At 59.7% G+C, this 11,799-nt stretch overlaps 1 protein-coding gene across 5 annotated transcripts; it reads left to right on the plus strand.

The window, feature by feature from the left end:
• Positions 1 to 1,134: 1,134 nt before the first annotated feature.
• Positions 1,135 to 9,783, plus strand: FTCDNL1 (formiminotransferase cyclodeaminase N-terminal like). 5 transcript variants are annotated; one of them, XM_078866151.1, is made up of 8 exons: positions 1,135 to 1,745; positions 2,697 to 2,808; positions 3,158 to 3,253; positions 3,567 to 3,722; positions 4,027 to 4,227; positions 4,580 to 4,773; positions 5,643 to 5,716; positions 6,766 to 7,103. In XM_078866151.1, exons 2-8 carry the CDS (start codon positions 2,703 to 2,705, stop codon positions 6,950 to 6,952), a joined length of 1,014 nt encoding a protein of 337 aa, XP_078722277.1. In that variant the 5' UTR covers positions 1,135 to 1,745; positions 2,697 to 2,702; the 3' UTR covers positions 6,953 to 7,103. The 5 variants fall into 5 exon arrangements, with proteins under 5 accessions (XP_078722277.1, XP_078722273.1, XP_078722276.1 ...); XM_078866147.1 differs by lacking the exon at positions 5,643 to 5,716 and having other exon boundaries at positions 1,135 to 1,820; positions 6,766 to 9,783; XM_078866150.1 differs by lacking the exon at positions 5,643 to 5,716 and having other exon boundaries at positions 1,135 to 1,780; positions 6,766 to 9,783.
• Positions 9,784 to 11,799: the final 2,016 nt, after the last annotated feature.

Here is an 11,799-nt window from a genome sequence, read left to right on the forward strand (position 1 = left end):
CTCCCAGCGTTTAACAGTACTGCTTTTTTGTATTTGGATTTTCAGCTAACACCGGCCACAACCCCGAGTCGAGGTGCACCGATTGGTTCTCTTATAGCCCCGCCCACCCCCCACCGTTCCATTCATTGGCTACCACATTCAGATAAGACCCCTCCCCCCCTTCCCCTTAACTAGTATATAAGAGCTTGTCTCTTGGATTTTTCCTCACTTGATACAGTAAATGTAGCTGTGACGGTCCCACCTGATTACGGAGACTTGTGTTGCCTCCGAAACGTGGTTTATTATTTATTTATATTTTCACCTACGTGACTTTACCGAAAAGACCAAAGAGTTATGAATCCTTGCAGTCACGAAAGCCTCAAGTCCAGAATTACCTCTCGTCTGCTGTCTCCTGGCCATTGCAGATAACGGCGGCGGCGGCGTCGCCGTTCTAAATGTCAAATGATTCCCACATCCACGACTTGAAAGTCTCTCTCGTCCTTCTGCTGGTGCCACTGACTAATGAAACAAAGAGAGCAATCGTGGTGGTGGTTGTTGTAGTGGCTGTTGTGGTGGTGGTTGTTGTGGTGACTGTTGTGGTGGTTGTTGTTGTGGTGATTGTTGTGGTTGTTGTGACTGTTGTGGTTGTGATTGTTGTTGTGGTTGTTGTTGTAAACAGTGCGTGGCGGCGAGGCGCGCCGCGCGCGCTGCGGCCGAGGTCGCCTCACGAGGCGACGGTGGCCGCGTGAAAAATATAAAATAACGACAAACAATAAAGTTCGTGTTTCTGTCGTGCAATGCTAAATGCAGCGATAAATATCACCTAACAAGTTAACAAGTTGCTGTTTTGATTTGACAAATAAATAACGAATAAACGCGCGCGAGGACGGGGGGAGGGGCTGCGGGGAGTAGCGAACAAATACAAACAATTTGACATCGCTAGTTGCCCTCGGGGCAGATAATGTCATAGCATTATTCCTCGTCAGGCGTCAAGCAACTGCCCTCGGGGCGTATTGCGAATGCAAGACCTCTAGACCCCGGAGTGCGCTAACGGAAACAGCCCCGCCCCTCCCCCACAAGCCCCACCCCTCCCCCACAAGCCCCACCCCTCCCCCACAAGCCCCGCCCCCATGGCAGAGGCACGTGACCAGGTGAGCCCCTTTAACCTCACCCTGATCGCGTGCGCAAGAGCTCACCCACCACTGACTACTCACGCACCCACTACTCACCCACTACTCACTCACCCACCCACTACTCACTCACCCACCACTCACCCACCCACCACTCACTCACTACTCACCCACCACTCACTCACTGCTCACCTACCACTCACTACTCACTCACCACTCACCCACCACTCATTCACCCACTCACTACTCACTCACCCACTCACTACCCACTCACCCACTACTCACTCACATACTCACCCACACACACACTCACCCACTCACTACTCACTACCCACTCACTCACTCACTGCTCACTCGCCCACTACTCACTCACCCACTCACTACCCACTCACATACTCACCCACACACACACTCACCCACTCACTACCCACTCACTCACTCACTGCTCACTCGCCCTGCTCTCTGCCCACCCGCCATGGAGCTCGCCGACTTGTGAACTCGCTCATCAAGTCGCCCACCAAGTGGCACTCTGCGAGTCTCCGTCACGCGCCGCTGTTCTCGGCTTGGCGCGTGACGACGACGGCGGCAGCAGCAGCAGCTCTGCCGTGTGGCAGGGGTCTCGGGGCAAGTCGAGAGGTTTGCCGCTGCCGCTGCTGCCACGACGAGCGTGAGTGAGTGAGAGGGCTTCAGCAGACAGAGTTCCTCCTGCAGGTTCGGTATTCCTCCTCCGTCGAAGTAGCGCAGAGCACCACGTGGCTCGCGGCGTGGGCTGCGTGGGCACGCTCGCACTCCTCTGCCCGTTTCTAAATGTCCAAGAATGACTGAGTCGTGGCGTGTCGGCCTGGTGGTGTTCTCGTGCGGGCCATGGCTCCAGCGGTGGCTTCGAGGAGGAGGAGGAATGCCACTGAAGCCCGTCTGTCAGTCCACTGCTGGATGAAGGCCTCCCACGCCGGTGGTATTCTGTTAGAGGGTCATATAGCCCCTGACCATACTTCACCACACTCCTCACCACTATCTCTCACCCACACTCCTCACCACTATCTCTCACCCCACTCCTCACCCCCATCTCTCACCCCCACTCCTCACCACTATCTCTCACCCCCACTCACCCTATCGCTCACCCCCACTCCTCACCCCCAATCCTCACCCCTATCTCTCACCCCTATCTCTCACCCCTATCTCTCACCCCCACTCCTCACCCCTATCTCTCACCCCCACTCCTCACCCCTATCTCTCACCCCCAATACTCACCCTATCTCTCACCCCCAATACTCACCCTATCTCTCACCCCACTCACCCAAACACTCACCCCCACTCCTCACCACTATCTCTCACCCGCACTCCGACCAGGTGGTTGACCCAGCCCATCAGCCCTCCCTCTGGGGTCTTTAAAATGAGTAACACTTTGTGTGGAAGTCGAACCGTGTTTGTCCTGTGGAGATAACCCCCCGCCACAGGAATGTGGAGCGTCCAACGGTGGCCCAGGAGATGAGAGGAGGGGGCCGTCTCGCCTTGAGCGGCTTTCAGCTGCAGTCTCCTCCCCTCGCCCCCCGTGCCCCCCCCCGTGCCCCCCCCGTGCCCCCCCAGGCCGTCATGCCCCGTCCCCTGCGTCTCGCCGCTTCTCTGCTGAACGTGTCGGGGGCGCGGGACCCCAAAGTCGTGGAGGCTGTGGCCTGGGCCGCTCTGCGGACTCCTCACGGTAGGGGCGCGGGGTGGGGTTGGTGGGTCGTACCGGGATGGGAACGGTCTATTTATACCCTCAACAATTTAAGAGGACACCTTGTTTTGGCTTTGTCAAGTACACGTTACTTTAGACGTAGAATAATGCAAATCGCATTGCAATCAAAACATTCTATTTAACTGGCTTAGGCACACTTGAAAGATGCTCACCAGGCCTGCTGAGACAAGGTGTTGGGTGGCAGTCTTTCTTGCTTCTGATGCCCCGTATTGGGCCATCGAGTCAGCAACTCCCAGATCCTGGGGGGCAAAGATTCTTGAATCTGTGGCCCACGCCGCGTGTCTCCTGTGGCCCACCCCGCGTGCGTCAGGACGCCTCTTCCCCAATGCCACCGTGCTGAACGTGTTCGCTGACCCGGAGTACAACCGTTCCGTCATCACGGTCGTGGCTCCGGTGGAGACGCTGGGTATGTTGGTATTATTATTTTCATTCTGCTTGTTTACCTAGGAAATCCTCACCGAGTCTCATGGATAACGCGATCTCTCTATCGTCCACTGTGAAGTAGACGGCGTGTATTTTCACGCGGTGTTGATGTGCAGTGTGGTGGAGTGGGGCGCGTCACATAGACGCGTGGTGGTGGTAAAATTAATGAATGAGCAAGTTAAGCGAATGCAGATCACAAGCGTGAACTGTGCTTGTCCCAGGGAGGGTCATATAACGGCAAGAATAGAGGAACCTCCACCCCCCTCACTCCCCACCTCTCGTCCGCCCCCCCACAGGTGAATCCCTGGTGAGCGCGTGCGTGCGCGCGTGCGCCCTCATCGACGTGTCGGCGCACAGCGGCGGGCACCCGTGCCTCGGCTCTGTGGACCTGGTCCCCGTGCACCCGCTCAGCGACTCCGTCGGGCTGCACGAGTGCGGACGTGTCGCCCAGGGTACGCGGGGTCACGGGGAGGGCACAGGGCGGTCACGGGGAGGTTATGAGAAGTACATGTGTTCGGCCATCTGTCTCCGTCTGCCCAGGGGTTCGTGTCTCACTGAAAGTCTCCGGGCCCCTCGTAGACTGGCGTCGGTGGCAGGTGACTTGTCGCCACAGCCGTAGCACACAGACTTGAAGCGATGCGGTGCTGGGCACGGAAATAGAGCCGTGTGACCCGGTGTGACCCTCCTGAGATGAGGCCCTGCATCCGTCCGTCTCTCCACGTGTTCCCCCATCCTCCTGCCCGGCCGTGCGCGTAGCCATGGCGCGGGAGTTGACGCTGCAGGTGCCGGGCGCGTCCGCGTTCCTCTTCGGCTGGGCCGACGAGCCCGGCCGCCGGAGTCTGGTGTCGCGCCGGCGCGAGTGGGCCTGGTACGGGGGCCCCGGCCAAACCGCCGGCGAGGTCACCCCGCCCATCCCGGACGTGGGGCCCATGCCAGGCCCTCGCTACGGCATCGCCGGTGAGTTCCTCCCCGCGCTTCAGGCGCGTTGGGGATTACCGCGTTCCCACCCGCGGGTACGGTCGGTTGCAGCCGGTGGCATCACGTGGTAGGCACGGCACCCGTTGCGAGGCACGAATTGGGCCACCTCCACCACTCTCCAATTTTCCTTCTCCGGTTCATGGGCACCAGTGCGGTCACGGTGCCTGCTCGCAGAACCTGCTCGTGGCTGCTAGGCTGGATGCTCGGCGTAAGTGTTCGTGGCCATTTTACTTGGGGTAGGGCTAAAATAGCAGCTCTGCCAAACTATCCCCGCTGCCTCGTCGGCGCCTTGCCAGTATGTGCGTCTGCCGTCCACGTGTGACGCTCGCAGGTGTGGGCGCGACGCCGTACGTGATGAACTGCAACGTGACAATCGACTCGACCGACCTGAGGCTGGGCCGCCGCATCGCGCGCGCCCTGCGGGCCTCCAGCCCGGGCGGCCTCCCCGGCGTGGAAGCCATGGCCTTCCCTCACGAGGGCCGCGTCGAGGTGGCCTGCAACGTGCGCCGCTTCGACCCGCTCCAGGTGTGACCCAGCAGGAGCCGTGCGGCGGGGCACGCGCTCGGGGGCCGCTGGGGTGCGCCCCGCGCCACCAACCGTCCCTTTGGCCCAGTCAGGTTCACCGTCCTTGGCGTCGAGTGTCACCGTAACGGTGGCACTCGACGCCGCGGCCCCACTGCCGCCTTCCCGGATCCGAGAGGAGCTGAAGCCGGGCCCGAGTTCTTGCCCAGCGTCGGGGTGGCACAAGGACGGCCGCGATTTAGCGATGCTACGATTTGTTGACCAGTGCAAGGTACCACGATAATCGTATCTCACGGGGCTCCTGCAGCACAGAAGTCGGGTCCGCTCAGCACCGGGTCCCATCACCGTCGCCGCTCTCGCTCGCACACCTCCCCGTGGCCGCATGCCGACGTCCTCCGGCCATGGGGCCCCCCGGTGCCTTTGCGGCGCCTGCACACGTGATCGCTGTGCCGCTGCACACGTGATCGCTGTGCCGCTGCACACGTGATCGCTGCGCAGCTGCACACGTGATCGCTGCGCCGCTGCACACGTGATCGCTGTGCCGCTGCACACGTGATCGCTGTGCCGCTGCACACGTGATCGCTGCGCCGCTGCACGTCAGTGAGCATTCACTGATGTCGGTTACTGGGATTCCAGTAAGAAGTAGGAGAACTCGATCGGCTTGAGTTCTTGTACAGGTGCAGCCCTTTTACCAATCCACTGCTGGATGAGGGCCTCCCTGTGACGTGCGGGCCACGCGAGGTTTGGTCCCCGCTTCGTCACGCTGGTCAGTGCGGGATGGCGAAGTGGAGACTCGGCACAGGTTCGGGTTATCGTTCGCCGCTGACCATTAAACTATCGACCTCGATGTAAACACGTGCCGTGTGCGTTAGGAGGAAGAGGACGACGCACGTGGAGCCATGCGCGGCGCCGACGGCGGCGCCAGCGATCACGTGCCGGCTTCGCGGTACGAGGGGCGCCACAGATCCAATGCCGGAGAGAGACGCGTGGTTTTGTTGCCACCAAATTCACCACCTTGAGCCGATTGTCGAGGCTCTCAAGGAGGCGTTGCCGGCAGCTTCACTGTGAGAGCGTTGGCGTCATGAGAGGTCACTCCACTGGGGGGCAGTACGAGCCTCGCACAGATTCCAGAGCCCCCATTCACAGCAGCGGGAGCGTCTGGCAGCAGTGGTGAACCCAAGGGGTGGGGGGGGCAAGGGCGATCCCACCCACCCTGATCCCCTGAGATCCCGTATTGTATTTATATTTACCAGAGAATTAACGTTTAATCTTGTTTCCATTCATTTAGGGGCGAGTCTTTAAAAAGCGTTACATTCGGGACGGCTCTTCCCCTCTGGGGAAGTTTCTAGATCCGGCTGGGACTGACGTGACACCAAGAGGGGCTGGAAGTTTTCATTGGCAGGGGTCAGCTCTGCCGTGGGTCTCCCTCAGAACCATTCCTGTATAGACCCCCGCACTCCGACATTCCACGATGCAGCTGCAACGACTTCGTGTTTTGTACTACTTGTCATGTACATTTTCCTAAATTTTTTTGCAATTCAAATCCAACACGTTCTGTGCATGGTGCGGACTGGAAACAGACCGAGCAGCGCCCAGGCGCGGCTTTACATTTACTGGTGTCATGGCATGACACGAAGGATCCATTTGGATCTAAAGCGACCTCTGGTCTGCGCAGCATGAGGGCAGCATTCTCCCACCGACCCTGCTCCAGAGTAATGCTCGTCGCGTCACGCTCAAACCAAAATATTGATACAGTGAGTTCTGGAATTTAGCCCGATAGTTGTTTTGTGCAGCCATTGGTGACTGGGCTATGACCATCACGTCGCTACGATTGAGAACCCGGTTCAATCAAGAGTGGGCGGCTGAAATCGGGATTTGAGCCCAGGATCTGAGCTGCGCCAGTTGAGTGCCCCGAGCTCCGAGCCACCCCGGCCGCCTCCACGATTTTGCAGAATCTGATCACCGCCGCTCCTCCCTGCACCGCTGTCACCGCAGCTTCGAGTACACGGAGCCGGCGCGGGTGGAGGCGCGCGTGCGGGAGCTGGCGGCGTGCGCCGGCGTGGGGCTGGTGGGCACGGCACTCGTGGGCTTCATGCCGGGCCGCTGCCTCCGCCTGGCCGAGGAGGCCATCGCCGCCGGCGTGCCCGACTTCTGGCGGCGGCGCGAGGAGCGCCGCGTGTGAAGCCGCCGGCGTGTTTCCCAGCGGCACCCAAGGTGTACTCGGACTGCCGTGGTCGGAGGACACTTTTACAATCCGCGACGGTGCTGAAGGCGCAGCCCCGCAATTGCTCGCTCAAGCGCCGGCGGAAGGGCCTTCACGAGGGGGATCTCTTGAGCGTATTTGGCCTACTCTTCCACGCTGGAGCAAGTGGGTCAACTCGGTCACCACACGTGACCTGCCGATCAACTGTCTGCAAGCTGTACCCAGAAACTAAATCCACGTGCACATTAACACAGCGCACATTAACATAGTGCACCCAGAAACAATGGCATGGACCCTGGTGCAAGGCTCCCAGTCCAATTCTCTTTCTCCTTGTCCACTGGCTCCTTGGCCACTCCGGTCCTTGGGTTCCAGTGCAGTTGGACCAACTTGGCCGCATTCCCTCCTTGGGCTGCCACTCCATTATTGGTCTCGGCCACCGGCCACTTCACGCTCTAAACAGTCCATATGTCGCCTCTGAACTTGCGTGTCATCCCGAACTCATTGTGTGTTCCTCTTCTGGTCTCTCCGTGTAATTCCAACCTTGCCACCTCTCCATGAACTCGACCACATTTTCAGGCGGCTCAACCGAGACACGTGGTGACCTGGCAGTGCCGCACTTCTCCCCCCCCCCTCTCACGAGTCCAGCACGACGCCGAAGCACTTTAAAGCGTAGACCAAATCTCCAATTCACACAAATGATTCGTTGGGGACTTGAGACAGACTTTCTGAAACCACCGGGACCCCCTTTGGATCTGTACCGGTCACACGGGGGGCGGCAGCAGCAGCTTGTGGTGGCTGCAGTCGCCGCGCTCCGCCCCGCACGGTTCGCACGGAGGAGCAGCTCCCTGGCATGGTGGCGAGCGCCATGGTGATCGGCAATAAATAAATAACTACCAGCCACTGCTCGCTCGCTTGAGCGGCCGTATTCATATTCGGCGCAGCTGCTGAAATATTTAAGGAACCGGCTGGGTACGACGAGGTGGGGGTGGGCGTGAGGGGGGGGGGCGCGCCTTGGGGGGCGCGCGATCAATAATTTAGACGGCGCTCACGTGACGAGGGCACGGCCACGACTCGTCGTGAGCCACGCGGCGCGTCACTCACGCCGCCTCTCATCCCTCCCCCCGCCTCTTCCCCGCACCGATCTCAATCCCCCCCCACCATGCCCGGTGATTTCGCACCGTGGGGGGTCTCGTCCTGGCCTGTGGGGGGTCTCGTCCTGGCCTGTGGGGGGTGGGAGGGAACCTGAGATGAGAATTCTACCTCGCACTCCGAGCGGGGCCCCCACCACGGGATGCAGAGATTTCTTGCGGTACTCGTCTGGTCGGAGGTTGTGAGCAGGTTGTGGAAATTCCACGTTCCCATGGTGGGAATCGAGAAGTGTCGATGATGAATATCGTCGGCGACGCTGTTGGCGGAGGGCGGGGAATGAATGGGCTTCGGCTCCCTCTGCACACCGCGCTGTTTATCGACCGCCGCCCGTGTCGAGAAAGCGCTGCTGCCAGCAGCTTGTTTCAGAGATTCTGGCCCAGGCCGTGTGTCCTCGGCTGCCCGACGCGACTTCCACTTCCGTTGATCAAATCAATAAATGAATCATTCCTCCTCTAGTTCACGGCCAGGTGGTGCTCGATCGTACAGACGTCGCATCGCCGTCGCAGAGTTCACTCGGCGATGCCATCGGAGTTCACTCGGTGCGGAGGCATGGAGGGAGCACGACACGCCACGTGGGGGCCTGAGGGCCGCGCTGTTTTGTGAGACGCTGGCACGCCGAGTTCACGAGGTCAACTTTGTTGACAATTCCCGCTCGTTTCGCGCTGGCCAAGGAATTTGTACTTTTGGTTAAAAATCCGTAACTGCCGAAAAAAACCCGAATTCGAATCATTGATCCCTGCAGGCGAGTTCCAGTGGGGTCCCCATAGCCGGGTTAGTTTTTGTCCTTCCCCGCACCTCCGATGATCACGGTTGGTTACGTACGGCGCTAAAGAAGTTCAACATACGTACACACAAGCCCTCTGCAGGTAAGGCGCGGCTCACACAGGCCGATGGCGACAGCGACATTGATGACTGTGCTCACTGACGAGTCCTAATGGAGACGAAGCCGGTCTACAGTCGTGTCTGTTTCACCGCTTCCTGTTGTGGGAATGACCGCAACCTCTCAGCTCCTTAGGTTAGTGGTCTTCATGACAAAATGGCCACAAATGAAGTTCTATCGAGTTGGTGGTGTGGACAAGGCGGAGAGCTGTCGCACAGGCAACGCTGCCCACCTCGTGCACGGAGTCCTCTCCGAGTCGGCGTCGCCCAGCCGCCTTGCGTGCGATGTCCACGCCTCGGAGTCACCGTCCCTTGGGATTCGCAGGCTTCGGTCTTGGACCGGTGCTGTGGTTGGGACTGCGGACTTCAGCGCTGGGGAGAGAAAGGCGGCCGGGCTCTAGTTCTGGCCACACCATCCCTTTCGTGACGCCGTGCCGGCCTGAATACTCGCCAGTAGCACCTTCACTAACTACTTGCTTGCGTCTGCATTTGTGTGCGCGCGTGTGCTTCCGTCGTACGCTCACATTAGATTGTAACACTCACACAGTGCAATCTAACACGCAGCGCAGCGGTCCCCACGAGGCTGGGACCCGGAGCGCGCCGGGCCGGGCCCCGGGCCGTGGTGGCCACGCGTCCACGGCAGCCGCGCCCTGCCCCGAGGTCGGCCCCGGCCCCGCGCCGCCGCCACCGCCGCCGATGGTGGTGGTGGTGGTGCCCCAGGGCTCTGGTGAGATCGGCGGAGGCGTCCCCCCGGGCGACGTGGGCGCGAAGAGGCGCGAGGTGTCGCCACCGCCGCAGATGCCGCTCGACGTCGCAGCTCGGCGACGACGACGACGTCGTCGTCGTTGTTGTTGATGATGATGTCCTCGCGAACATATCTGCGCCTCCAGCCCTGCTGGCAGCAGCAACAGGATGAGAAGTCCCCGCGCGTGGCTGCTGGCTCATTCTCCATCACGAGCGCCTTGCCGACTGTGGCGTCATCAGTAACAGCAGCAGCAGCAGCCGTGCTCTATCCACTGCTGGGTGAAAGCGCCCCCAATCCGTCGCCATTCCTCGCCGCCTTGCGATGCAACGACTCTTGAGCAGCTCCCGCACACGAACCGGTCCCACGGCTCCATCGTCTCCGTGGCGCGTGCCTGTCCACGTGGTCGGGGGGCACAGCTGGCAGTAGTGGTGGTAGTGGTGGTGGTGCATCAGCCGGTCAACTCGGTCACCCCATGGCACCTCGGTCTGTCCCCGTAATCTCATGTCAAAGAGCCTTCCGCACGTAACGTGACGGCCACAAAACGCACCTAGCTTGGCACACGCGCTGGGGTGAGGTCACACCTTGTGTGGTATGGCGGCTGTTGTATGTCTGTGAGCGTGTCCACTCGGATTTAAATGGGTACCTTGTACAGTGGGGAGACAAAGGTGGCCTGGCGTTGTTCCTGCCGCATCACCCCTTGTGCACTGTGCTGGCCTTCAATAATCGCTCTCTCACAGCACTCGCCCCAACAGTCTATAAAGGCTGCACGGGGGGCTCTTTGGCTTTTGTGTGTGGGTGTGAGTGAGTGGGTAGGTGAGACTCTGGAGTGAGTGGTGAGCGAGTGAATGGGGTGAATGTAATTGCGGGTGAATGAGGCGGCAGTGTTAAGTGGAGGGTGAGTGGAGAGTAATAGGTTGAGTGGAGGTTGAGTGGAGGGTGAGTGGGATGAGTGCGGTTGGAGGGTGAGTGGGGGTGAGTGTGGGAACTCTCGCCAGCCCAGGACACTTTAGCCCTCATTACGGATTGTGTCTGTGTGTGTATGAAGTCAAAAACAGAAAATGGCACGAGAGAAAAAACACACGAAACCGATAATTACCGCCTTGAATCGTGATTTATGGCGCTGTAATCCGGATAATAAGGCAGTGCTGACGCCAGACATCTGTCGCGGGCACATCACCACCCTCCCTCGCCACCACCAACCACCACCATCATCATCATCCGTATCATACCCGCATCACCACCCTCCCTCGCCACCACCAACCACCACCATCATCAGCCGTATATTACCCGCATCACCACCCTCCCTCGCCACCACCACCATCATCATCATCCGTATCTTACCCGCATCACCACCCTCCCTCGCCACCACCAACCACCACCATCATCAGCCGTATATTACCCGCATCACCACCCTCCCCTCTCTTGCCTCACCTCCATCATCATCATTGATCTTACCCGCATCATGACCCCCCCCCCCTTCTCTTGCCTAACCTCCATCATAATTATCGCCACCCTCCCACCATCGCCAACGCCCTCACCCACTCAACCTCTCACCCAGCCACTCTCCACCCCACTCACCAACTCACCCAGCCATTCACCAACTCACCCAGCCACTCTTCACCCCACTCACCAACTCACCCAGCCACTCACCAACTCACTCACCAACTCAGCCAGCCACTCACCAACCCCACTCACCAACTCAGCCACTCTCCACCCCACTCACCAACTCACCCAGCCACTCACCAACTCACCCAGCCACTCTTCACCCCACTCACCAACTCTCCACCCCACTCACCAACTCACCCACCATTCCACCCCACTCACCAACTCAGCCAGCCATCTCCACCCCACTCACCAACTCACCCACCACTCACCAACTCACTCACCAACTCAGCCAGCCACTCACCAACCCCACTCACCAACTCAGCCACTCTCCACCCCACTCACCAACTCACCCAGCCACTCACCAACTCAGCCAGCCACTCTCCACCCCACTCACCAACTCAACCAGCCACTCACCAACTCACCCGCCACTCACCAACTCACTCACCAA

This window comes from Lampetra fluviatilis, chromosome 21 (assembly GCF_964198595.1).
Source record: "Lampetra fluviatilis chromosome 21, kcLamFluv1.1, whole genome shotgun sequence".
Lineage (NCBI taxonomy): Eukaryota > Metazoa > Chordata > Hyperoartia > Petromyzontiformes > Petromyzontidae > Lampetra > Lampetra fluviatilis.